This window comes from Lupinus angustifolius, chromosome LG01, assembly GCF_001865875.1.
Source record: "Lupinus angustifolius cultivar Tanjil chromosome LG01, LupAngTanjil_v1.0, whole genome shotgun sequence".
NCBI classification, from domain to species: domain Eukaryota; kingdom Viridiplantae; phylum Streptophyta; class Magnoliopsida; order Fabales; family Fabaceae; genus Lupinus; species Lupinus angustifolius.
Window position 1 is genome coordinate 3,364,049 of NC_032009.1, and position 27,957 is coordinate 3,392,005.

General features: G+C 33.9%; 5 protein-coding genes across 7 annotated transcripts in view; 2 read left to right on the forward strand and 3 right to left on the reverse strand.

Annotated features, from left to right (window-relative positions):
• LOC109347621 (uncharacterized membrane protein C776.05-like) lies at window positions 49-3,766 on the reverse strand. The gene is made up of 8 exons (XM_019587560.1): window positions 3,536-3,766; window positions 3,294-3,395; window positions 3,108-3,165; window positions 2,924-3,024; window positions 1,814-1,909; window positions 1,633-1,726; window positions 698-935; window positions 49-555 (listed from the first exon to the last, which is right to left on the reverse strand). The coding sequence occupies exons 1-8, from the start codon at window positions 3,617-3,619 to the stop codon at window positions 201-203; spliced, it is 1,128 nt and encodes a 375-aa protein (XP_019443105.1). The 5' UTR covers window positions 3,620-3,766; the 3' UTR covers window positions 49-200.
• LOC109347613 (PHD finger protein ALFIN-LIKE 4-like) lies at window positions 4,775-7,751 on the reverse strand. The gene is made up of 5 exons (XM_019587548.1): window positions 7,484-7,751; window positions 7,304-7,336; window positions 6,546-6,774; window positions 5,786-5,921; window positions 4,775-5,302 (listed from the first exon to the last, which is right to left on the reverse strand). The coding sequence occupies exons 1-5, from the start codon at window positions 7,578-7,580 to the stop codon at window positions 5,012-5,014; spliced, it is 786 nt and encodes a 261-aa protein (XP_019443093.1). The 5' UTR covers window positions 7,581-7,751; the 3' UTR covers window positions 4,775-5,011.
• On the forward strand, window positions 9,417-10,109 carry LOC109326544. Its single transcript, XM_019559612.1, has one exon. It carries the CDS (start codon window positions 9,417-9,419, stop codon window positions 10,107-10,109), a length of 693 nt encoding a protein of 230 aa, XP_019415157.1.
• LOC109347629 (phospholipid:diacylglycerol acyltransferase 1-like) lies at window positions 13,374-20,722 on the reverse strand. Of its 3 annotated transcripts, none has more exons than XM_019587587.1 (7): window positions 19,903-20,722; window positions 18,961-19,183; window positions 18,522-18,805; window positions 17,649-17,973; window positions 16,970-17,229; window positions 16,169-16,658; window positions 13,374-13,384 (listed from the first exon to the last, which is right to left on the reverse strand). In XM_019587587.1, exons 1-6 carry the CDS (start codon window positions 20,331-20,333, stop codon window positions 16,178-16,180), a joined length of 2,004 nt encoding a protein of 667 aa, XP_019443132.1. In that variant the 5' UTR covers window positions 20,334-20,722; the 3' UTR covers window positions 13,374-13,384; window positions 16,169-16,177. The 3 variants fall into 3 exon arrangements, with proteins under 3 accessions (XP_019443132.1, XP_019443125.1, XP_019443117.1); XM_019587580.1 differs by lacking the exon at window positions 13,374-13,384 and adding an exon at window positions 15,181-15,774; XM_019587572.1 differs by lacking the exon at window positions 13,374-13,384 and adding an exon at window positions 15,190-15,737 and having other exon boundaries at window positions 19,903-20,720.
• LOC109329647 (protein Brevis radix-like 4) overlaps window positions 26,589-27,957 on the forward strand; it is a 6,439-nt gene continuing 5,070 nt past the window's right edge. Inside the window, exons 1-2 of the mRNA XM_019563778.1 lie at window positions 26,589-26,702; window positions 26,780-27,156. Of these exons, the coding sequence (XP_019419323.1) occupies window positions 26,589-26,702; window positions 26,780-27,156 (491 nt within the window). The remainder of the gene's footprint in view (window positions 26,703-26,779; window positions 27,157-27,957) is intronic.

The following is a 27,957-nucleotide window of genomic DNA, read 5'->3' on the forward strand; positions in this document are numbered from 1 at the left end:
TATATATATATATATATATATATATACACTTTGTTGTACAATCTAGAAAGCAACCAATTACAGAAATGCAGGTGAAATGAGAAAAAGAAAAGGTTAAATAACCATTGGTGTTAACCCAAATAATTTTGTATTGCAAAACCATGGATCAGTAAAACTAATACAGCTACAACTTCCACAAAACACATGCATAACTAGTTAAATCAGGACTCAGAAGTCCCAACAGAACTGTTGAACTTGCTACCATTTTGCATCAATGTTGATGATTGATCTTGAACAGGTTGCAGCTCTGATTTCCTTTTCTCCTTGAGAATTGCTTGTTTAGGCATTACTTCTAACAGAAAGCTTCCTCCATTCCATACTGAGGCAGAAACTTTGAGTATTTGGAAAACAACATGCAACTCATATGATAAGAATATGGGGACAGTCAGTGCCATGGTTGCCACTGTAAATACCCCTTGAAGAAAAATGTACATTAACATACGATTTTGATCACCAAGCAACCCGCTCAATCGCCACCATATATTGTTCGACTTCTGAGCTTTTTTCGAGAGTTCCCTGTGAAACAAAGAGAAAGGCGAAAGACGGGTCTAGCCTAAAATTTTGATTTTTAACTATAGCACTCATATAGTGGTAATCATATATATATGAACTTAGAGAAAGAAGTCTAATTCAGAAAGGGGTAATGTTCATTGTTTACCTGTACGAAGTCATGACTTCAGGATCTCTTAGAAGCCGTTGTCGACGTAAGACGTTGACAATGAGGAAGTATAGGACCTGCCAAAGAGTATAAGCTACTAAGGGTACCAGAAACAGCCATGTCCAGAGATAGAATTTATCTTGTATATAAGGCCATGTAGCTCTTCGAGCTGTTTCATGTGGATCCATGGCTTCTAAGGTTGCAGGATTCCACCACCGAATGGTGAAGAAAACCAATCCTGAAAAGAACTATTGTGTCATAGGCTTAATAAAACCAAAATTGATACAATAAGAAAGTATAAAGTTGGCATATCTCTGACAATGTGATATCTATGTAGAATTCACAACATTATTGTAGGATCTGAACTATTATTATTTCCCCCATGAATTTTAAGAATGTCGAGTTACTCTATGCGATATTCAGATAAACGTTGTCAAACTTCGAGGTTTCTGAAGAGGAATGTCCATTTCTATCATCACTAAACAAACAGAGGTTGAACTATGAATGCCCCTCAACCCCAAACCAAAGATTGCAACCTCCATATCTATGATGCTGCTTTTGCACAGTATTTTTACTTTTAAACTCCCTTCTTTAAGTTCTAACGAGTAACGAGAGGATCTAGACACAGAAAACTGGTTGATGAAAACAAGGCACTCATTGCTCCACAACTTGAATAAAAACATCATCTAGATAATCAAACTTGAACAAAAAACTTCAAGAATATTTTTAACCAGAAATATTCCATTTCAAATTATCATCTCATAGAAACTTGTACACGATGTGCACAATGCATACAACATAGACCCAGCATATTTTTCCGGTTAAAAACAGATACACCTATTATTCGGCCACCGAAGGCAAAAAGTCAACAATTATCGTTGTATAAGCCTAAATATTTGCTGGAAAAAAACTGCGAAAATGAAAGTCTAATTTACCAGGGAAAAGATGGATAAGAACACTGACAATTTTGTCAAGGGAACTGAAAACCAAGCTGCAACGCCAAACAATCAAAGCCCATGCCAATGGCCCCTGCAGTAGCACTTGAATAAGTCTCAAAGTCAAGAAATGAACCATTCTTTTGATAAGGGGTCATATTACCAGGGACAATGTTGTTACCTCAGCAAAAGAAAAGCAAATCAAGAAAAGCTTTTCATTCCTTGGATAAAAAAGAAGATCAACCAAGAAGATTGTATTGGCATAATAGCAAAAGTCCTGAAACACACAAATAATCAAGTAATACCATACTTCCATTGCTTATGTATATATAGAGGTAATTCATAAAGTATTAATAGTTCGATCCAATGATAGTGATTAATGGGAATACTGAGACACAGTTTTAATGATTTTCATTAGTAACGGCATTGGGACACAATTTATATTGACAAATCCCTCTTCTTTACTATAGAGTTTCCTGATATGAAAGTTCCCACCAATTAGACTCATGTTATAAAAACTTGTCTTTCTAAATGAAAGGCAAACATTTAGAATGCAACTAATCATTCATCTCAGTTATTGGGAATAGCTGTGACATGTTCATACTCAATGGACCCGACCAACAATGCATTGGTCTAGTGATGTAAGGTCTCACTAGATCCTCATGTATTGTACTAGGCCCAAGGTCAAAGGTTCGATTACTGAAAGCGACACTTGTTGGGAGGGGCATCCACCTTTCCGATAGGTGAGAGGATACCCTTGGTTATACAAAAAATACTCAATGAATGGACCTCTCCTCTGTCTAAGTTTACATATTTTGTTAAATAGTAAATAGATGCCTAATACCTTAAAAATGCATTCTTTAACAGAACATTTAGCTGTTTTTACCTCTGGTTTTGACATTTACAAATAATTTGTTGTGGTCTCTTATCACAAAATGCATCTAGGCAAAGAATTTATAACAATGTCTTAGAGATTAGAGCAGCAATGAATGCATACTCCAGGAAATTTCCACCAAAATTTTTAAGTTGGTGTGCCTCACTTTATGTGCATATGAATAGTGAAGATCTTCTTGGAGCATGCAGTTATAGTTGCTCTATGACATGTAATAGTTTCTTAGCACTGAGATCACAAAACTAGTGCAAGTGAAACTCCAACACACCCCAGAAACAGATATAAGCTTGATTTTAATTCATTATGTGTATGTCGTGCCCCGATTGTTGTCGCGTCCCGATTTTTGGCTAAGTGACCACGTAAAGTGTATTTCACAAACAAAATTATATGTTTGCTTACCAGTAGGTAGTAATGCCATTTCTTAAACCTATAGTATATCCAACGAAGAGGGACAAAGATGACAAAGAACAAACAATATACATAGGGAATGTCTTGGGGTCCTGGTAGAAAAAATATTAATGGAAAATCAATAAAGAAAAAACTGAATTTGAATACATTGAAACAGTGAGAGTTATTAACTTACTTGCCCCCAAAAGAAAGCAAAACCCACCAAAGCCAAGGACCCCCAAAAGATGTGTCACCTGAACATTTTTATACAACAATTATTAACATTTGAAGCTTCTTCAGTATTTGATATATTTATCATTTCAACACACACAAAAATCATTTCTTTAACTAAAATTAGAATAAGAAAAAGGAAAAGAACCACCTTGTTGATGAATCTTTCGTGTTCTTCAGCTTGTTTGGCGATCTTAACAGCATGTTTTGAAAGCATTTGTTTGGTTTGCACAGCTTGTTTTGACAGCATCTCCTTCATTTCATTTCAGACCCAAAATCAAAACAGGAAGAAAAAAAACATTATAGAATCATAATCATGTCACCTTATACTATGCATGGAAATCAATACCATTATTATCATTATCAAATAATATTATATAAAAAAAAGGGTACCTTAGATCTATCTCGAAATCTTTGTTTTGCAATCTTTGGAGGAGATTCAGCATTTGGTGCTGCATGTTCTTCTTCATCTGACATTTTTACTAAACACTTTTTTTGAAAGATGAATGCAAGTTAATCATAACACGGAAATCTTGTTCTTCATAACTGGAAAGTGCTTAGGCATTGGAACATTCAGGTTAATAATTTATTATTTTATATGGTTTGATTATTTTAAATACGTCCATCATCATGTTCTGTAATAAAATAAGACGAACACGCATGCTTTAAGAAAATAAAAAACAAATATTATGTACCAATGTCCCTAGTTACTATGTTACTATAGTTTGTACAAAAAATATATATAGAGATATCACTATAGTTAAAGTTCCGTGTTGTTATAGATTTATTTTTTGTCATTCATCTTTGACTTGCATAGATTAATGTTATGAAGACATCAAAGCTTGGAAGATATCTCATGGAAGGAACAAGGTCTAACGGATTTAATGATTAAATAAACACAGGTGTCGTGTATAAATACAGGGTGTATGTATAATGCATAAATTTGATATTTTAATGCTATAGCACTAGCTTCTTCCCTTGTAAAGGTAGAGATAAATACACCTACCTCATAGTTGTGACTTGGATATTTATGTTTTAAAGGTGCAACATTTTTCACAAGAAATGGGATTTCTGAAATGAAAGTAATAAAAATTAATGCAATTTTTTAAAATTGAGCAAACAATAAATTTTTATAACTATTCTCAAACATAAATTCAGTTTTTAATTATAATATGAAGATTTGAATATAATGCTAATTGGTTAGTTGTTTTTAAAAAACAAATTAATCGGTATTAAATAGTCAATATTTTTTTTTTAAAATACCCCCCTAAAAAACAGTATTACGTTGCATCTTTCACAACTCAATTGTGAGAGAATTGTGCTGAAGCTTTTTGATCAAAGATTTTTGTATCCCATAATCAACTCTATTTATAAATGTGAACATTTTTTTAAAACTATAATTTTTATTATTATTTATCTGAAAGCATAAAAACCTGATGATTCTCATCCTTGTGTCATGAATTCAGAATGGTGGAAACATAACTACATAAGCGTGACATTTTTAATAAAAACAAAATGGATTGATTGGTTGTTATTCAAATTTTAAAGCTACAGTGGATGCTACAACATGAGGCAGATTATAAATTTGATCAATCCAATGTAATAAGTAACAAACCTGAGAGAAAAAATGTGAGCACAAATGAAGCCTTCTGCACAAACAAATATGCTCAAATACTAAGAACATGGATATCTCAGCCAGTACAGGATGAAGGTTTGAGACAAGTTCAGAACCTGGCAGCTATCAAATATTTAACATATCCAAATAAGAAATTCACATGACCAATGTATTGAATACAAATGCCAAACCAACATGGCATGGCAAAGAAAGCCTAAGCCACTAACTAGTTAGAAGTCCGGCTTGATAAACAACTAACCCACCCAATGATATGGCCGTGCTCTCTTATTGCTGCACGACGGACACTTATACTGCCTGATGTGATCAGCCCTGGCAGGAGTGATCTTCACACATTTACCATGGAACCACTTCTCACATATGTCACAACAAATCCAAAACTCATCAGATGCATAGTTTTCCCCACATGCTCCACACAAGGTCTCCCCATGCTCCTCGTCTTCTTCTACTAACCCCTCGTATTCTTCAACTAACCCATCATCTTCCTCCTCTGCTACCTTTGAATACTTCCCTGATTCAGATCCTTGCTATTTTGTTCCAATAAAGAAACAACAATGCAGAAGTGAGATTTTAAGAAGGAAATAAGTGACAAGTAAGCAGCATTTCAACTTGTTATGCTGCATTAACAACTCTGTTCAGCAATATGTAGTCACTTAGTTCAAGGCTCAAGCAAATTCTACATATAAAGCATGAAGGAGGAGGAGGAGGAAACAGTAATGTATTATGTAGAAATGTGTGTTAAGAAGGAAATAAACGAATAAGTAAGCAGAAGCACAATCCTAGTCAAAATTGGTGGTAACTTAGATAAAGCATGTTTTAAGTATATTAAAAAAAAAATGATGGGGAAAAGTATATATGTAATAAAATACAGAAAATAGTGACAAGGTACTGTTGATGGTTTACTAGAGTACACCCATCTTATAATAGAACAATCATGTTATGACAAATTAAAATCAAATAGAGAAGAGAAAGTAATATGCACAAAGAGTGAGCATAAAATGAATTTTTACCCCTTTTGAACCAGACTTCGTTCTGTTGCCAGTGATGTTCGAAATGGATGATTTTTCGATACTTTGTTTCTTGGCAGTTCCAGTCACAACCTCAAAAGTTGTAGGTAGATCATTAACCATGGTGAACAGGCGTTTCCTGCAGAGAGAATTGGACTTTATCATATACCAGGATATAAATCACAAGTATAAATCTACCAACAAATGTCCTACAATCCACCTTTTGCTTTGAGTGGACCAAGTTTGGGAATAGGGACATTTATTATAGGCGAATGCTGTTTTGGAGGGGTAAATTGACATGTCTGCAAAACTGAGTTTCAAACTTGGTATAATGAAAGTTGGTTGTAATAAAATAAAAAACTTTGATTGTAAAAGTAAGAAGCTTTCCAGTCATGCAGTGATTTGACATAATTAAACACAAGTAAGCATGTGCTTCGTTCAACTAGGAAACCCTCCAAATTCATGGCTACCAATACAATCCAGCTTTATTGTATCACATAAGTTTAGTATTCCATCCAACTTGTTTGCTATTTGTTCAGAGGCCAGGAAACCATACCAAACAATGACCAAGGAACCTAGGAAAAAGCTGACATATTGTAATGTTTTCTATTGACTAAATCAAAACAGCATTGCCAAATAATAGGGAATAAGTTCATGAGAATGAAAATTGCAGGCATCCAAAACATGTTCACATCCAACCTAGAAAACAATTTGTGAAGCACAAGACAATAAAAGGATTAGAAATTGAAAAGAGAGTTTATACCTGTCCGCTCTATCAAAACCAAATCTTTCCCCGAAATAGAAAGCCACAGCAAGTAACCAAGCATCACTGTGAACAGCAACCAAAGACAACCAGTCCTTTTCTTGCATCCCATCCCTGGCAAAGTTTATGCCCAACGCAGGCTCGGGAAGTTCGGGAGGAACTTCTTCCGCAGGTAAATTAACTTCCCATTGTTCAGTGGGGAGCCCATACAGACAAAGATTATCCTTTTCTGATGCACAAACAATGTTTAAACAAATAAAGCATCAACACACCAATACAAAATGTAGTGCACATCGTTTATGAGATAATGTAACAATTGAAGGCTTTGGGCATAGCAAACAGAGAGAAAAGTGAAGGAAAAGGAAACAAACTTGTTTTACAAAACATAAGGTTTGAAGTCAAAGCTTGTTTGACTTAAACGGATAAATAAATATGTACAAAAAAGAAAACGGTTAAACACATACAGCCTCAACATATGATTAATATTATTGCAATGTAGTTCACTTGTATTAACGTATTCTAAATCTGCACAACATTTAGAATATTACAATAACTTAAGCATAGCAAACATGAAGGAAAAAAATCAAACCAAATTGTTTATAAAAGACAAGGTCCTGAGCCTAGTGCATAAAATAATGATTAATTACCATATTATATACTATCATATTATGCAAAGAAAAGAAGCTTAGTAGTAAATTAAAAACCAAAAAAAAAACAGAGAAGAAAATGGAGGAGAGAGCAAAGATAAAAACCCTAACCAGGATCACATTGATGGAAAAATTCTTCCACATCTGCGAAAAAAAAGGAAGAAAGAATAGTTCAATTATAGTGTATAAAAAGAGGTAATTAAGTATAAAACCCTAAAAGTGAGAGTGTAGAGAATATGGAAGAACGAAATTGAGTGTGAGAGTGAGAAAGAGTGTGTGGAAGAAATAAACCAGTGGTGAGGGCTTTGATGATAGCAGTTCTACGTCCTTTGAAGTCTTTGAAAACTTGTTCTACAGTGCGAGGATTATAGTGTGTTCCGCCATCCATCACTGTTTCTACTACACCTTTTTTCACACTCTTTCACTTTCAACAGTGCAAAATGCAATAACAAAGTGAAGAGAAAAGAGAATGAAGTTAAAGTGAAGGTTGATAATGGTAGTAAGAGTGAAGGAAAAGCATAAAGCAAGTCTTTTTCCCAGAGAAAAACCAAATAGTTTGTGGATATGGTAATCATTCATGGGATGATTATTTTTATTGCATTATATCTACTTTCAATTATTAAAATCATGAGTATGAGGAAGAGGGGAAGGAGTAAATTAGTAATAAATGTGTTGTATAAAGGGAATGAATGCAGTGGTGTGGAGAAAAATAATGATTAATATTACTTCAGCAATCATCGTTAATAAAACAGTGTGCATAACACTTTGGAGAGAAAATCCACAATAACATACTAAGGTCTTCTAGATAAAGCACCACTCTTCAATCAATTTTATTTAGTAAATCTGTTAAGCAGATTTTGTATAACACGCTCCCCGTAGACAATGAATTTATTGTTTTTGAGTTCACAGGACAACAAGAATATTGAGTGAGGAACCTGATGAAGATGTTCAATTATGAGGACAATAACAACAATAGAAAAAACTTGAAACATTGATAATCTAAAAGTTTTATATACTATCAAATTATTATTCCTCTATGTATTTTAATTATCATTGTCTTTTACAGAAAAAATAATATAAATTAATAGTAGATAATATAATAACTATGTATAAATATTACACTCTAAAAAAATAATGTGATGAGTGTTAAAAGTAGTAGTATTTCAAAAATATGTGAAGTTAGTTACTTCCTAGCTTACTATAAATAGCAACAAGTAATACTTGATCAAGTGATGAATAAGATTGAATTCCCTTTTTCTGCATAATCTCTTCTCTATTTCTCACACATTGATTCTGCATATTTTCTTTCTGCTTCTAACCATAGTTATTAAAACCGTATCGTACCGGCCGGTTCAACCAGAAAACCGGTGAACCGGGCCCCTAACCGGTACGGTACAAGTGTTGAACCGGCCAAGTATCAAAACCGGTCAAAACTGGTCAAAAACCGGTCAAAACCGGTGAACCGGTCGGTATTTACTAAACCGGCCGGTTTATACACATATTTTTTTTTTTAAAAAAAACTTAAAAACTTAAAAATCCATTACAAGGTGAGCCAACTTTCCAACCATTCTTCAACCCTTCAAGGCACATACTTCCAAGACATATTTAGATTACACATTTTGGTTTCTAACGTGATATTTGTGTAATCTTGGAGTACTGTCTGAAGATAGGATTAAGTAGAAAAGTATAATATTCATATGAGACAACTTTGACTCATTGGTGTTAAATGTTAAAACTCTAAATTTATTTGTTTTGTAGAGTGAGTTGTGAACTTATGTCATTTATTTATATTTTGCGGTTGTTAAGTGATACTTTTGGATTGATATATGTTTTTTTAATTTAGACTTTGAATTTGTTAAAGACTTAAAGTTGTTTATTTAAGTGAATTTTGAGTACATTATAAATATTGATTATAAATTTGAGCTACCTATTTGGAATTTTTTTTTGTAATAGGTTTATATATATATATATATATATAAATATAAGTAGGTATGTCCGGTTTAACCGGCATGCGGTTTAATTACTGAACCACTGTACCACTATACCAGTACCCTGACCGGTTTGATAACCGGTACGGTTTTAACAACACTGCTTCTAACTGTCATTTCTTTCTTCCTCTCTAAACCAACTTCTACCTTCTTTGTTTTTGCATTTTGTGTTCCAACAACTTTGGTATCAAGAGCTAGGTTGAAGAAAACAAGAACACAAAGAATAGTGAATTAGTATGGGACAAAGCAGTGGCAACTTCCCAGCAAATTTGCCAATTCTTGTTGGCAAGAATTGGAACAAATGGAGAGTACAAATGAAGGCATTAATGGGGTATCAAAAAGTTGATGAGATAGTTGAGCAGGGATTCCAACCCCTCATTGAAGGAGGAACAGAAGAACAAAGAAGAATGCACAAGGAGAACAAGAAGAAGGATTGCAAGGCAATGTTCCTACTGCATCAATGTGTGGATGAAGCACATTTCGAGAAAATTTCTGGTGCAGAAAACTCAAAAGAAGCTTGGTTGATCCTTGAAGCTTGCAACCATGGGGCAGAACAGTTGAAGAAAGTGAGATTGCAAACACTTAGACGCCAATATGAATTGATGCATATGGAATCCAATGAGAGAGTAGCACAATTCTTCAACAAAGTGATCACACATACTAATGCGATGAAGGCATGTAAAGAGAAAATCAGTGACCAATCTATAATTAAGAAGATCCTAAGAACATTGACACCAAGATTTGATCACATTGTTGTAGCAATTGAGGAATCAAAGAAGATTGAAGAGATGAAGGTACAAGATCTACAAGGATCCCTTGAAGCACATGAGCAAAGACTCATTGAGAGGTCCAATGAGAGACCAGTTGATCAAGCACTACAAGCTCAACTCACAGATAGAAGAAGCTTGAATGGAAGGAATGGATTTTGAAGCAGGGGTGCAAGAAGAGATTTCAGAGGAGGAAATCATAAAAATTTCCAGCAGAAGGATCATGACAAATCTGGTCATGGAACACAAGACTCAGAAAGAATAGGAAACTTGAGTCAATGGAGAGGTGGCAGAAGATTAGTTGATAGGAAAAGAATAAGGTGTTTCAACTGCAATAGAACTGGACATTTCTCAAATGAATGCAGGGTCTTTCTCGGATCAAACAATGATGGAGGCAAGTCTCACACAGAAGCTCATATGGTCAAAGAAGAAACAACTGAAAGTGAAGAACAACCCTTATTGCTCATGATGATTACAAACCAAGTAAACAAGAACAATGATGTGTGGTACATAGACTCAGGGTGTTCAAGTCATATGACAGGACATAGAGAATGGCTAGTGAATTATGATGAAAGGAAGAAGAGCAATGTTAGATTTGTTGATAACAGAATGATCCAAGCTGAAGGCACTAGTGATGTGTTGATAAACAGAAAAGATGGTAAGCATGCTATAATAACATATGTGCTCTATGTGCCAAACATGAAAAGCAACCTGATTAGCATGGGGCAACTACTTGAAAAGGGCTTCTCTATGGGCCTAATTGATGGATCACTAGAAGTCTATGATCAGAAGAAGAAGCTCGTAATGAGAGCATCAATGGTTCCAAACAGAACATTTCAGATAAGCCTAGCAACTATTGAATCTCAATGCTTGTCTGCTCTGTCCTTAGCAGAAGACTCATGGCTATGGCATATGAGGTATGGACATCTAAACTTCAGAGACTTGAGTAGATTGAACTCACAAAACATGGTTGCAGGGTTACCTCTAATCCAGCATCCTAAGAAGATGTGTGACAGTTGTGTGATAAGCAAACAACCAAGGTCTTCATTCAGCAAATATATACCATTAAGAGCCAAGGAACTTCTGCAGGTGGTATACTCTGATGTGTGTGGACCTCTTGACACACCATCATTGGGAGGGAGCAGATACTTCATCACATTTGTGGATGAGCTAAGTAGAAGGATTTGGCTGTTCTTAATGAAAAAAAAAGTGAGACCTTCTCAGTGTTCAAACTTTTCAAGGCTCAAGCAGAAAAACAATCAGGAAAGAGCCTAAAAATCCTAAGGACAGATGGTGGAGGGGAGTTCAACTCAGGAGAATTCAGAAAATTCTGCAGTGAACAAGGCATTATGCATGAGGTGACAGCCCCCTACACACCCCAACATAATGAGATTGCAGAAAGAAGAAACATGACCATAATGAATATGGTCAGAAGCATGTTGAGAAGCAAAGAACTCTCAAATGAATTTTGGGGAGAGGCAGCCTCAACAGCTACATATATACTCAACAGATGTCCTACCAAGAGGCTAGAAAATGTAGTCCCTAAGGAAGCATGGTCAGGAACTAAACCAACAGTGAGACACATGAAGATATTTGGCTCAATCTGCTATAGACACATACCAGATCAAAGGATAACGAAGCTGGATGATAAAGGTGAAGCAATGATCTTCCTTGGCTACAACAACACAGGATCCTATAAGTTGTATAGTCCTGAAACCAAGCAAGTAGTGTTTAGCAGGGATGTTCAGTTTGATGAAGCAAGATCAGTTAATGAGTTAGACAAGAACTCTGACCCTTTGGCAAAACTACATATAGAATGGGAGAATGATGATGAGACACCTGAACTGAGAAGAGACACTCCTACATACACTCGGCAAGCAAACACTAAAGCAACAAGGACAAGGAATCCTCCTTCTTGGCTATCAGACTATGTACTAAATTCAGATAACTTGGTGAGTCAGGAAGGTGACGTTGTTCAACACATGGCACTGTATGTTGATACTGAACCAATCAGTTATGAAGAAGCAGTAAATAGTAGCACTTGGAGAGCAGCCATGCTTGAAGAAATCAAGTCCATAGAGAAGAATGATAATTGGGAATTGGCAGAATTACCACCTAAGAAGAAGCCAATCACAGCCAAATGGATCTTCAAGGTGAAACTAAAACCAGATGGCACCATAGCTAAACACAAAGCAAGACTAGTTGCCAAAGGTTTTATGCAAAAGGAATGGATAGAGTTCTCAGAGGTGTTTGCACTAGTGGCAAGATTGGAAACCATAAGACTCATCCTTGCAATAGCTAGCTGGAACAGATGGAGTCTTTGGCAACTGGATGTTAAATCTGCATTCTTAAATGGTCCTTTGAAGGAATTAGTCTATGTATCTCAGCCACCAGGCTTCATCAGCAAAGGAAATGAGAATAAAGTGCTTAAGCTAAAGAAAGCACTCTATGGCTTAAGGCAAGCCCCAAAGGCATGGAACAAGAGAATTGACAGATTCTTGTCTAGCTATGGCTTTTAGAAGTGTGAAGTCGAGTATGGTGGCTACATCAAGTCACTAAACCAGAATTGTGATACCCTGTTCATATGTTTGTATGTGGATGATTTGTTGATCACAGGAAGCAATCAACAGGGAATTGAAGAATTAAAAAGGAGTCTCAAAAGTGAATTTGAAATGACTGACTTAGGAAGACTAGCATACTTCCTTGGCTTGGAATTTCAACACACTAAACATGGCTTATTCATGCATCAAAAGAAGTATGTTCTTGAGATCCTTACAAAATTCAACATGCTCAACTGCAATTCCACTGAAACTCCAGCTGAAATAAACCTCAAACTAGACAAGGGTGAACATGAAGAAGCTGCAAATGCACCACTGTTCAGACAAATGGTTGGCAGTTTGAGATATATCTGCCATACAAGACCAGAGATTTGCTACAGTGTTGGACTGATCAGCAGGTTTATGTGTGATCCAAGGCATTCCTATATGTTAGCAGCAAAGAGAATCTTGAGATACCTGAAAGGAACTCTTACTTTTGGCATTAACTTCCATCATCAAAGTGACAAGATTAGCTCAAAACTCTTGGCCTACTCTGACTCGGATTGGTGTGGGGACTTGATGGACAGAAAAAGCACCATGGGATACATATTCATGGTAGCAGGTGCTCTAGTGTCATGGTGCTCTCAAAAGCAAAAGGTTGTGGCACTATCAACTTGTGAAGCCGAGTATATTGCTGCTTGTGCCACTGCTTGCCAAGCAATATGGCTCTCTGCTCTGCTAATGGAACTAAACATTGACATTGAAGACAAGGTGGAGTTGTTGATAGACAATAAGTCAGCAATTGATTTGGCAAGGAATCCGGTCTCACATGGAAGAAGCAAACACATTTTGACAAGGTATCACTACCTTAGACAGCAGGTTGCAGAGGAAAAATTGAAGCTCTCTCACTGCAAAAGTGAGCTTCAATTAGCTGACATCATGACCAAGCCTCTCAAGATAGAGAGGTTTAAGGAACTAAGAAGGAAGATTGGTGTACAAGTTGCTGAGATTGGTTGAATCTTATTGCCATTTCTGTTGTTATTACTGAAATTTTCGAATTATGGGGATGTTAAAAGTAGTAGTATTTCAAAAATCTGTTAAGTGATGAATAAGATTGAATTCCCTTTTTCTGCATAATCTCTTCTCTATTTCTCACACATTGATTCTGCATATTTTCTTTCTACTTCTAACTGTCGTTTCTTTCTTCCTCTCTAAACCAACTTCTACCTTCTCTGTTTTTGCATTGTGTTCCATCAATGGGAAGAGTAGATACTTTATATTATATGAGAAATAAAATATTTTAGTTTAAAATATGTGCACTGATAGTGTAAAGTTTTTTATACTGTCAGTGCATCGTTCACCATTGATTTGTATTACTTTTGTTTGACAGTCAATGATGATTAATAAATTAAGGGTGATAAAATGTTGTTACTTGAAAATGGAATAATAGCCTTGATGATGGTTAAGTTGCACTTGATGGATGTTGCTTGATAATAAATTCATAGCATATGGAAGAGATCGTAGAAATGACCAAGGCCAGATCATGTTTATGGGTCAATGGAAAGTGTGATAAAACCATCTTGCTCGATTTGCATGATACATAAATAATTAGATCCACCTTTGTATCGGATTAGTTATTGCAATTAGTTACGCTGCTTTTAGACTGAATGTGCAAGAAGTATTGAAATAATAATTTGTGTCATTTCATTATTTTAACTTCACAAATATATTCGAAAATTCGAACTCCAAACTATAGATTCTAAATAATATTAAAATGAGTAAATACACTTACACCCTGAGTTTTAGTGAAATTATATAAATCATTACTCACTTTTTTACACATACACAAACCTCCTTAATTTTTTTATTCATTATACTGACCACTTCTAGACGAAAATAAGTGTAATATTTTAAACAAAAAAATGTGATAAATATAATTTAGCTAAACAAAATATTGGTATATTGCGGAGACAAGTCCAAAATAATATATAAGTCAAATATTTCTTTATTATTTTTAACTCATTACAATATAGTATAAGAACGATTTAAATAATATCTCCTTAGAATTGTTGATGAATTTTATAACCAAAAAATAATAAAAATATATTAATTTGTATATTATTTGGACTTGTTTCCACCATATATGATGTTTTATTTAACTTAATTGCATTTATCACATTATTTGTTTAAAAGATTATACTTATTTCTCATACAAGAGTAATTAGTGTAATGAAAGTATAAAAATTAAGAAGGTTTATGTAAGTATAGAAAAGTGATGGGTAATTTGTATAATTCATTAAAACTCAAGATGTGTCAGTCTAATTTACTCCATTAAAAATGGATCTAACTCCCACATTACTCACAATTACATATCCTGGTGCATTACAAAAGAGTATAATATCTGTGCAAACTCCCACATTACTCACAACTACATATCCTGGTGCATTACAAAAGAGTATAATATCTGTGCAAGTAAAAATTTATACAAGTGCATCATTGATGGAATATTTTTGTTGAAAAGTCAAAAAATAATTGAAAATAAATAGTAGATGATACAGTGATAGTGTAAAAAAATATTACACTGTCATTATATATATATATGTTTCTCTTACAAAAACAGTCAACCAAACCAAACCAAACAGCATTGAAATTATGCATGTTTTGTATAACTTGGTCTACCAAACAGTATTACTCACATGGTATGTTACATCTTGAGCTCATAATCTTTTCAAAATTCTATTGACAGAGCCGCTGATAAGATAAATTAAGTTACAAACTGAACTTACTAGACACTGGTAAACTTGACAATAATCAAATAAATTAAAGGATGACTTGGTCCAAAAGGAGCTCCTACTTAGTGGGATTTTAGGAGCGTAAATATACATAACCTTATCCCCTCAAGCAGTTAGGTAATTTCCAGAATTTAAACTCGTAAAGTCATCGTCCTTAAGCAACAACTTACTGTTATGTCAAACTCAACCTATAATCAAATAAATTAAGGAAAAAACAAAACTTTCTCAAGCATGAAGCATGCACCTAGTACTAAGTTTGGTATCATTTCTTTTCTTTTTTGGGGGAAGGGACTTGTAAACAGAATAAGCACTTCCCCATAACGATGAAATTCTAAGCATACAAGCTGGGTGAAAAGAAAGCCGCTGCAGTCACCACCACTACTCTATCAGCTCCACAGCTCAAACCATCAGTTCTATCTTATAGAGCACCATGATTGAAGCAAATAGGATATGATCTCATGCTGAAATAATGAAATGATCTAGTAAAAAAAATAGCAGTTGAAACATGTACAAATAGCAGGGATCCAGAAGTTAGTCTTATGAAACCACTAATAACAAGTTAATAGGCCAAATGGCCAACAGCACTGGTTACAGCTGAAATATTGACTCTCCTTTTATAAGAATTCACAGTCAAACTTTTATCTATATACTGGTAGGGATTGACCAGCGCATAAAAAAGTTTAAAATGTTGAATGCTTGGTTAGTTCTAATTAGTAATCGAACCACATAAAATGGGACATAAATTTTGTAAATGAAATATCTGAAGCATCACAGTATTTTCCTGATTCTAACATCTGAATCATTTCACTTAAGATAGGACTTAGGAGTTGACAAAGTTATGTTATACTTCAGCTGAAGCGCATAATTAATGCAAGACCGAGGAGTGACTTACCATGTGAATCTAGAGCTTTAAATTGATCTTTTCAGACCATTTGAAAATATCAGAGTGTACTCTATCTCCACCCAAGTCCTCACCAGATGCTCCTGCTGCTACTCGTATAACATCTTCAATTAATGCAAAGTTCCCCAATATATCAACATGGGCACCACTCTGGGTTCCCCTGCCTTCTAGAAGATTAGCTGGTGGGGCATGATCGTACTCCCTATTGTATGTACGGATTCCTGAAGGATTAAAGCGGGTTTTCCCCCGCCAAGCCTTCGCGCACATGAAACCAGCACTTAAAACAGGAATAGTTTCATCACCGTCAACAGAATAAACTCCACCCTTTAGACATGAATCATTTCCACCATCTGCTGATGTGTCAATCTGGAAAGGAATGTTGCATTCTGAATGAGGATTGAACTTGTAGACATAGGCTCTTTCGGTAGGGATCCCAACCCCATACATAGAGTAAATCTCCATATCTGGAGCTTTTGGTAATCTGAAGCAGCAAGATAGAAAATAAATAATAGCTCAAACCACAAGCAGAAATAAGAGAAACAATCACTTTTCAACCATAGCGGGATAGGCCATTATAGACCATAGCAAAAGCAACAATCATTAGTGCCATCAATCCAGGTAATAAAATGATTACATAGCAACTAAGTGTTACAAATGGTGAGCTTGTTTTTTGTAGCTTATACAAAATGTTCACAAAGGCTTTTGATGAATGAAAAATAAATAGCAAAGTGTTGAGTTCCATCTTTTATAAGGAATTGACCCAAAGAACAAAATCAAAGCAGAGAGTCTCACGTTGTTTCTAAGGGGTTAGACCAATATTTGTAATGCTTGTATTTCTCATCATCCAAATTGTCAGCAATCCCATAAGAAAAATGAGCACCTCCACGCTTCATCAACTTGGGAGCAACAAAATGGAGCAGATCCAAAACTGAATCAGCTGTGTAAGTTTTGTGATCTGTAACAGCTTTGATTCCCTCAATACCCATTTCACGGTACTCTGTCCACACATCACAGGTAGATGTGTTTGCAAGGTTCCTACCCTTAAGAGCACCCTGTTAATTACAACAAGAAACACAATACATGAAACTCATAACAACGCCAATCAGAAAAATAACTAATGGCAACTGCAAGTGGTTAGTATCCAGAGTTTGAGAATATTGGCAGAAAGATTCAGAGAAATTTCCATTGGTTAATGCAATTATAAAGAGGAAAAGTTTCAAACCAACTTGAGGGCATATTGATGGTCAGCTTATTGTAGATATGAGAAAATAATTTAGAAATTAGAAAACAGTAAATGATGAAAAGTTGTATAAGCTTGAAAATTGATACACAAGTTACTGATACATAGTCAGGATATTGCTTATTCTATGTCTACATGTGCAGATTGATTGCAGATACTATATCTTTTGAACATAAAAACAAGAAAACAGATTATAAACAAAATACTAAATGTATATAACAAGAACATTACCCTAAAATCCAATCTCTCAAGCTTGGAGGAATGTAACTCAGCTACATCTTTCCCAAATGAAATGAGTCTCCCATAATTCACATTTTTCATGAACTCGAGATTCTCTTTGTCATTCTGAGATGCTCTGTAAGTATCATTGATCTTGAGCTTCTTTGCACTACAGTTATAGTATCCTTCAGGTGACCAATCAAGGCCACCCCATATAGTATCCCCACCTTTTGGTATCATTGACATAGTTGAATCCCATGTCCGGGTCATCCGCATCAGATGCTGTAAAGTTTGAAGACCAAAAACATCCTTGTCCAGAAAACCTGGTGCGAAAGCCCTGCATACAAAATAGATATTCGTGAATAAGGACATTATTCGTATATTTTATGTATTCGCGGTTAAAATGGTTTGTACTTATACATATCATTAATCAAAATTACAGAAGATTTTGCGCCAGCATTAAATAACACGAAAAATAATTACTATGTATATCAAGGTAAGACAACTTCAGAAATAGTTGGGACTGGTTAACATATTTGCATAAAATTTACAGATAAATGACTTCTCACAAAGGATATAGATCAAAAATTGAAATATTTCAAGTGGAAACAGAATAGAGACATTTAAAAAACACTTTCTTGCAAAAGGGAAAGTAGAAATCACACAAGCATGTCCTATAGATATATAACTTGAATGTGTGAAAACATCATCCATTCAAATTAGGAGGGAGTCTCATGCAATAGGCCGCCCTTTTATATAATTTGAACGTGTGAAACATCATCCAAAACCTATTTCTTAAGAGAGAAATAGATTTCATTTTTGGTTAACAAGGAATAAGAAACATACATAGGACCAAGCATTCAAATAGAAGATAAAACAAAAAACCTGGCAATAGCGATATCCCTGGCTTCTATAGAGAAAAGTCCAGAGACAGATTTTGGAACACCAAGAAAAGGTCCACCAATGTTCATCACTGCTTTAATATGCTTGGCACACCAATCTGACCCACCCCCTCCACCCATCGGTGTTGGTGCTTCAACCCATTTCATAAAATGCAGAAAGTAAAGGACACCCATTGAATGTGGAATAACAACCACCTTTTTACCACCATTCGTAGCCACCATGAGTTCTATATTATTTTTTATCCTGCTCAAAGTTCGATCTCTGACCTGATCAAATGAAGCAGCAAATGAAAGGCCCGTCAAGGGTTTAGCATAAATGAATACAACAATCAAAGTGCAGGGAAGTGCAGAAAATCATAAGACTTCATAAATAATTCTATCAGCTGAAATTGAATGCGAAAATATATTGAACTCTGAAGTACCTCTGTATTCTGAAATGCTATTCTCCAATCATATGCAGCCATATACATGTTTTTCTCTTCATATCCAATGCGAGCTAAATTAGCAATTAGAACAGCCCAGACAAAATAACCAGGTGCAAAATAATCAGCAGCTACAAGTCCAGATACAGGCCTAACTCTAATGCCTGGACGGTCTAGTCCTGTTTCATTATCTAGAGACATGTGATCAATCCAGCATAACGGTCTGCAGAAGTTAAAAGAAACAACCATAATATATCATTATATATAAAATCTATTAGAGACATTAAACAACAATAGAGCAAAGGAATTTGCTGGACGTATAATTTGGCATGAGGTCAAAAAGGTCAGTGAAATACACAGCAAAGTAAATGTTGGAAAGGCTTTGAGTGTTGAAAGATTTGAATGAGATTCCCAAGACTGCCAACTATTGACAAAATCGACTTCTATAACAAATAGAAGCTTGCCTTATTTTCAATGGTGAACATATTAGTATTTACAATATTATAAAAGAAAAGTACAATCCTAAATGACCGCCGAGCCCAAAACAACGTCATTCTAACATAACAAACATGTAACTGCAGACTGAAAGTTATTCTCAAGGGCTACAAATATGTCTTGGATTAAATGTTCTGGTCAAGAATTAAAATATGATGGTTGGTACTTGGTACCATGTCAGCTGCATTCAACACAGTAAAATTTGGTATTTAACTGAATTCATTTAACAACCCGCGAATTTATCTCTTGTAGCAAATGCCTCTTGCTTACTTCATGATCAAGAAAGACCAAATTTTAATATAGCATTTCCCATTATGGAAACTACCATTTACTCATCTCTCCTGATTTTTTCTCATAATGAAATTCAACCACAACACTCAAACACATTCAAATCCATATATAACTATGTAATCAACAGCATATCCATAATTGAACCCAAAAAAGTACCTTTTATACAATTCTCCAAAGGTGCCACCCCACAATCTTTTCCTGAACAATCCATCTGCACACTGACGACCCTCCCAAAGTTCCAACCCACCGGTGACAATACCGGGGACGAAAACCACCGGATGGTTCGCTGTTAACCCCTCCTTCCTTAATTTCACGCCCGGAGGGTCCGGTGACGGCCCTCCGGAAATCGCCTCCGCCACATACTGAGGAAACGACGCCGGCATTGCATTATACAAAAATAGCAAAAACCACCAAACCGAACATATGAATCCAACGAACCAACAACAATTATCAACACACGACCATTTCTTCGTTTTTTCACTCTTCACCTTAACTTTCTCTTTCTTCTTCTCCTTCTTCTCCTCGTCGTGATCTGAACCCGGTGGTGTGGGATTCACAGGTGCCTTTCTGCGACGTAAAAACGACATCGTATTTCGCGAAAGAATCACAGAAAGGTGTGGGAGAAAATAAAATATTGGAAAACGAAGCTTTTAAATTAAATGCTATGAATTTTCGCGAAGTTCATAAATGCAGTATGAGCGAGGGTCTAATTGAAATTAATTAATGATTCAGAGGCTTTGACGGAACCCTAACCGTGGATGAGCGGAGAGGAATAATCGCCGCCGAGGAATGGTGGTGGTGGTGGTGTTGGTCGTATTGTTTTAGGGTGGGTGATAGTGTTGAATGTTGTTTCACATTGGGGACACGTGGCTATCAACGGTAAAGAAATGAGTGGTGACACAATCTGACTTTTTTTGAGGGAAAAGGTTTTCTTTCTAGTTGTTGCCTCCAACTGCTTACCAAAAAGGCTCTAGTAGATTCGAGCATGTATCAACAACAGTCACAATTATTTTTTAATAATTTTTTGTATCTCTTATCTAAGAAATTAATCTTTTCCTAATTATACGTCTGTTTCTCTCAATAAATGATACATTCTGAGAATAGAATTTTTGAAATTTTACTTATGCACCTTACATCATTAGTTTTAAGGTTTTTTTAAATAATTAATCTACAAAAGAAAATAATCTATGTGAATTAAAAGTTTAATTATCAATAATATTAAATAAATAGTAATACATATACCCAAAAAAATAGTAATACACAAACTAACAAAAGTTTTACAACTGATTGTTAAAAAGAATTTTTTGAACCACTTTTTTAATATATTCTTTATTTTACTAGATCTCATCCCACTTTTTGTAGATTTAAATTTAACTCTTTTCAAATATGATGTATGGCCTAACCATGAAAAATGTGTTTAAAAATTGAATGAAAAGTGGATGACCAGATTAGTAAAATGAACGAAAAGCTTGTTTATAACCTTGTTTTGTCTAATTCAGGTTATAGGATAAATGTGATAAGTATAATTACAGAATTCCAATTAATACTTGATTATTGTTAACTTACGTTTTACTTTATGATACACACAATAAATTTACAAATTTAGTTTTTAATTAAATTTTTATACATATTAATACTTTTTATTATTACTTTAAAATATTATATATCATATACTTTGTTATTATTTTATAATAAATTACATTTATTTGACTATAATCATAAATTTATCGTATTATATATATAGTAATTATTTTTACATATTGGTTACTACAAAACATATAAATATATAATTAAAATAAAAAATTCATTTAGTACCTTTAAATACTCACTACTCAACAACGGGCGTTGGTTCAAGTTGTACATGTATGAAAAACCAAAAAAAAAATACTCACTACTCACACAGATACCTGCAAATATTGTAGGTTTGAGAACGATAAAACATTACCTATGTTTGTCCGCGCCCATTGTCATTCCTACTTTTAATCCTCAAATGGTTTTTATCAAATATTTAATAAGAATGAATCCATAATGCCCTAAGGTTATCACTCTTGAAATTTTTATTTTCTAATAACTACTTGAAAATAATCATATATCTATACTTCTATACTATATATAAAGCCAAAACATGGTGTAACCACCACCATGACATAATTTATATATTCCTATTTTGCCCTTCAAAATTTTAATTTAAAAAAACCATATAATCCTATATAACCACCTCAAATATATTAACTATAAGTTGCATATCTATACTACTTAATAAAGGAAAAACCTAACCTAACTTTCATGAAGTTATTTTGGGTTTTCCTATTTCATATTTTATAACTTCTAATTTTATTGTATAAGTTATACTTTCATCTTTATATATACTTATACTACTAAACATTTATTTCATATTTTATAACTTCTAAAATAAACACATTACAAACAATATGAAAGCGGATTGATAGACACAGTAGTACCTGTCAACACGCTAGAAAATAAAATTAAGTGAAGATATCAAGACTATATTCTTGATGAACACAATTGTATATGCAATAACTTTCTAATTTTATTTTATAACTTCTAATTTCATTTTATAACTTCTAATTTTATCTTTACTAGCGTGTTGACAGGCACTACCGTGACTGTCAATCCGCTTTCCTATTGTTTGTAATGTGTATTTTACATATCAAGTTATATATTCGTTTGAGGTAATTGTTTAATGTTAAAGAAATGATACATATACAATTGTGTTCATCAAGAATAGAGTATTGACATCTTCACTTAATTTTATTTTCTAGCCTGTTAACAGACACTACCGGCTCTGTCAACCCAATTTCCTATCGTTTGTAATGTGTATTATACATGTGAAAGTGATTTTTTATCTAATTAATTAAAATCTATTGAGTAAATCTATTGCATTGGTCACAATGTATATCCATTAAATTAAAAAATAGGAATGCATGAAATATATTGCATTGGTCACAATGTATGCAATTGAGTAAAGAGTATGAGAATATTTGATATTTAAAACATCCAGACTACACATTACAAACAATATGAAAGCGGGTTGACGGACACAGTAGTACATGTCAACACACTAGAAAATAAAATTAAGTGAAGATATCAAGACTCTATTCTTGATGAACACAATTGTATATGTATCATTTCTTTAAGATTGAACAATTACCTCAAATGAATATATATTTAACTGTAAATTACAATATCTAATACGACTTAATATGTAAAATACATATTACAAACAATAGGAAAGTGGGTTGACAGACACGGTAATGTCTGTCAACACGCTAATAAATAATAGTGAAAATACATTTTGGCCATCATATTTGTATGTCTTTTTTTATAATAAGAGGGAGTCCATGCCTGTTACGTGTTTCTCTCGATATGTTGTAGACTAATTAAGGAATCAAATACAATCAATTGGAGTAAATATCAATTATCTTATGACATCCACTTAATCATTATTTTATAACAGAATGAGTATGTAAATGTTTTATTTCTAGCATGCTTAAGTGATGTTTTATCTTTGTGTTTTGATTAAATTATAATCATATACTTACTTGTGTGACAGATCATTTTTCTGTTTTAGCTATCATCATCTTGTTTGTGAAGTAAAATACTTTAGGTTGCCTTGACTTGATAACATGATTGTGTTTTGCAAATTCACCTTCCCGCATCTGTTATTAGAAATCAAATAATAACAAAATAATATATATTTTATTGATCCAATGAATTACATTGTATTTAGTGAAATTATAAAAAAAAATTGTCTATCTTATTATATATAGATAATACAAGAAACTCTATCTAACTCCTACCTAATTAATTAATTAATTTTATATATGTTTTAATTATGAAAGTTGAATTTATAATAGTTGATTATTGTACAAAATTTAAATAATTTTAAACTAATTAATAATCCAATATAATATAAATAACTATCACTATAATCATTTGTTTTAGATTACTTGAAGAAATCCTCATGCAAGAAGATGCGTCAAAACACATAATACATACACATTAATGCACACTTCTCATGACGTTCATAGATGAATGAAGATTTTCAACAACTTTTAATATTAAGTAGATCTTAGAAAATACTTGTTTGATTTTATAGACCTTTAATATTAAAGAGAAGTAATATGATACAAATTTTGGAGGCTAGAAAACGAGAGAGAAAAAAACACACTTATGAGTTATATAAATATGGTAAATCATTATCCGTCATTCATTAATATCTATACTATATATAAAGTCAAAACATGTTATAACTACATACATTTCGTAATTTTCACTTATATATTTTACCCTTATAAATAATAATAATTATAATATTTTTCTATACAATAAAAATATAAATGGAGGTTAGAGAAATTACATTCACTAAATATATCAATTTACCAATGTTTTTTAATAATATCACAACTCACTTTTATATTTTTTATCAAAAACTATAATATAATGTAGAATTCTCTAAAATGAAATATACAAAAATTAAATATTCAATACTAAAAAGTAAAAATGCGGGTCGATTCGTGTCTGTCGACACGCTAATATTAATAATCATTGACTCTTCAGAAAATAAAATAAGAGTTTAAAATTTATGCATCGATGGTGTAAAAAATTTTACACTGTCAGCACATCATTCACCATTGATTTTTTATTACTTTTTGTTTGAGAGTCAATGATAGTTAATAAACCATGGTGGATATTTGCTAACAATATAAAAAACATTTACACGATCAATATATACAATACATATTAAATCCATAAAACAAATTAATGATAAATACTTATATATATATAATGTCACTACATATAAATTACACTTTTTGAACAATACATATGGTATAAAAATAAATAACAATAAGAAAAAAATTTATGCATAGACAGTTTATTAATTTATTTTATACATTGTCATTATATAATTCACCATTGATATTTAATCGTTATTTACTTTTCAAAAACAATAAAACTCAAATATATGGTGAATAGTGTAATAATCATAATATAAATTTTTATAATACATACACACTCTAATAATAAAGAATGGAAAGAAAATACATAATTTTTTGAGGATAATATATATTGTGGCAACAAGATATAACTTGTCTCTTGTTACCAATTATATAGTGACATGTGGCCTTTTATTTTCTTAAAAATGTCATCATAAATAAGGTACACAAATATCAATGAAATTGTCCTAACTATTGTCTCTCTCCCATAGTCCTAGGAATCTATCTTCTAAGTACCACCAATAAATGAAACAATAGAAAGGATAATATTACTATGCTTTCTCTCATGATTGTTTTCGTTAACTCGAATGCCCATCAAACTTAATGAAGACAACATGAGAGAAGGCATATGAGTATTATTCTTTCTATTGTTTCATTTATTGGTGGTGCTTAGATGATGAATTCCTAGTATGGGGGAGCATGTATCGGGTTGAGTCGGGTTAAAGTTTGTCTTTATCCGACTATAAATATTGGTCGGATCACTTTTTTAAACTCGGCCATAGACCTGAAGCTAACTCGACCCTAAATAGCGATTGAGTCATCTTTTAAACTCGACCCTTGACCCGATTAAGTATAACGTATACTCATTTTAGATAAAGACTTCTCAGTATTATTTATTATTATGAATATGTAGTTTGAGATATAAAATGATATATGTATATATATCACTAATCAATGTATATATTATGGAAAAATTAAAGAATAAATAATACTTTCAATCAAAAGGGTATCATTACTTTATACACATTTGAGTAGAAACACATACAAACATGATGAGCGAGTGACCATGAGACGGTACGAGCCAGATCATGTATGGTCTCCACCCGACCTTAATATTAGTTGGGTCTATTTTTTGAACCTGAACCTAGACCCAATCAGACCTGGCCCATTCGGACCCGATTATGATCGGGCTGTGCCAAATGAGTGGGTAAGGTCGGGTCCTACTCACCCTTAATTCCTTGGACTATGGGAGTGAGAGTCAAGAATTATGACAATTTCATTGATATCTGTGTGCCTTATTTATGAGAACATTTTAAAAAAAATAAAAAATCTAAATAAAAGGCCACTTATAGTGATATCAGGTGATAAGCTATATGATTATATCATGTTGCCAACATAACATTATCCTCTAATTAAAAAACAGATAAACTACAGGAATCAGAAACTTAAATCTCAGGGTTTAAAAATTAATTGTAGCCGTACATAAAAGCGCTATCAATAAATAAGAGCCCAAAGTTTGATTACTAAGTTCCTTGAATACCGGGCAAACAAAACAAAGATGCAAAACTTGAAAACACAGCAACCTCGAAAATGTGCCAATCCACAGTAACACTGCAACCCATACTCTCTCTTCTCACACCATTAACTCCAACTCAACGGTGCCATTTTTATTTTACTTCAACCATTCATTTTAAAAAAGAGTGCTCTGATTTCCTAATTGACGTTGTGCATTGCGATACCTCTTTTTTTTTACATGACCTTATCAACAATTAATATAGTTTCAGCTTTCAGGTGCAACTGGGCATTCTGTTCTTACACTATTCACTGGACGAGATCTGTTGTCCCACACAAATTGTGTTACTGTATATACCACAAGTCTATGATTGATTGAAAAAATATTTTTAAGCTAAAAAGTTAATAATTGATTATTTTTCTAATCAACCACAACTAATTATACATGACATAGTAGCATATATTCACTTTGTTTTAATTTCAATTTAGTTATCCACTTTTTGAATTTCGTACACACATTCGAATCTGAAGTCTCATTTCCGTTTTTAAATTATTTTGCAGATATTAGCGATTTGATTGTGAAAACTGAAAATGCTTATGTGCATAACTCGTCCTAAGAAACTAGGAAATGACTCAGTGAGTCAGCCTGACGATTCCAGTGGAAATGCCGCCAAAAACCATGGCGTCAAATCCCTCGCTTCTCAGGTAATACTAGAATTTGAAAATCTCTTCATTCTGGTTTTGATTTAGCTTTTTTTTAAGTTGTTGGAATTTGATTTTAGATAAAGGATATGGCGTTGAAAGCATCGGGTGCGTACAAGTACTGCGCGACTTGCACGGGGCCACCGGCGCACGGTGGTGGAATAAGTAGCAACACCGAATCGGACGTGGAGTCGGAACGGTTCGGTCGGTCGTACGGGAGAACAGGGAGTTCGAGCTCGACGAGAACATGGGGGAAGGAAATGGAGGCAAGACTGAAGGGGATATCGAGCGGGGAAGGAACACCGAACTCCGGCAGTGAACAGCGGAGGGAGCCGGTGGTTCTGTTCGTGGAAGAGAACGAACCGAAGGAGTGGGTGGCGCAAGTGGAACCTGGCGTTTTGATCACGTTGGTGTCGCTTCCACGTGGCGGGAACGATCTTAAGCGTATACGGTTCAGGTACGTTAATTCTCTCGTTAGGATCGGACGGTGGTATATAGTCAAAATTGGGAACAGAGGATGTGCTATCTCAAATTTTGATGTGAGTGATGATCCCATAATTGATAATTAGAATTATCATTTCTAAAAAATGACACATATTCTGGTGGACTCATAGTGTGATGAAGTGATCACGGTGGAGGGTGCTTAGAGAGGAAAGTGATAAAGAAAGTTGAGGATTCAAATCTCATCCACCATAAAATATTAACATACTAATATTTGAATGTAAAAAATGATATAGATTCCTTTGCCACATCCTTGTATGTTTTATTTTGGGTCAGAAATGGAATTTGGATTAGAAATATTGTAACAAGTTTAAGTTTCGACTATTCATGGTCACAAACTCACAGTCATTCTTGCTTGTCGTTTTCCCATTTTGAGTATCCAAATTCCACACTATAAATGAAGCACCCCTAACTATGAAAGTGTGTTTAGGCTGGTCCCCACATCCCTCAGTAAAATTTCACGCATTTGCCAAAAGTAATCCAAAATGAGAACTTATTGTGGCCTGTATGTGGTGGTGGCCATGGTGGGTCAGTGTTGATTGTGTTTAGAACCATTTAACTGAGTGTTGTCGTTTGGTCGAGGAAACTCTTATGCTTTCTTTATCTTCAAATTAGGTGGTCATGTCATTTTTAGTGACTCTGGCTTCTTTTGATACCAGTTTTTGTCATTTAATCTGCAGTATGCTAGGGAATGCTCCCTCCCACCCCATAACTATATACAAGACAAAAATATGAACTTCTACTAAGTCTAAGTGGG

Excerpts from the sequence above, each read along its gene's own strand:
- LOC109347621 (XM_019587560.1), bottom strand. The coding sequence starts at position 3,619 with ATGTCAGATGAAGAAGAACATGCAGCACCAAATGCTGAATCTCCTCCA. Across the intron at positions 3,396-3,535 it reads GATTTCGAGATAGATCTAAG|GAGATGCTGTCAAAACAAGC; the intron begins GTACCCTTTTTT and ends AATGAAATGAAG. Across the intron at positions 1,910-2,923 it reads AATGGCATTACTACCTACTG|GACTTTTGCTATTATGCCAA; the intron begins GTAAGCAAACAT and ends TGTGTGTTTCAG.
- LOC109347613 (XM_019587548.1), bottom strand. The coding sequence starts at position 7,580 with ATGGATGGCGGAACACACTATAATCCTCGCACTGTAGAACAAGTTTTC. Across the intron at positions 7,337-7,483 it reads CATCAAAGCCCTCACCACTG|ATGTGGAAGAATTTTTCCAT; the intron begins GTTTATTTCTTC and ends TTTTTTTCGCAG. Across the intron at positions 6,775-7,303 it reads TTTCCATCAATGTGATCCTG|AAAAGGATAATCTTTGTCTG; the intron begins GTTAGGGTTTTT and ends TTTGTGCATCAG.
- LOC109326544 (XM_019559612.1), top strand. The coding sequence starts at position 9,417 with ATGGGACAAAGCAGTGGCAACTTCCCAGCAAATTTGCCAATTCTTGTT.
- LOC109347629 (XM_019587587.1), bottom strand. The coding sequence starts at position 20,333 with ATGTCGTTTTTACGTCGCAGAAAGGCACCTGTGAATCCCACACCACCG. Across the intron at positions 18,806-18,960 it reads TAGCATTTCAGAATACAGAG|GTCAGAGATCGAACTTTGAG; the intron begins GTACTTCAGAGT and ends TCATTTGATCAG. Across the intron at positions 16,659-16,969 it reads TCTAACCCCTTAGAAACAAC|ATTACCAAAAGCTCCAGATA; the intron begins GTGAGACTCTCT and ends TTGCTGCTTCAG.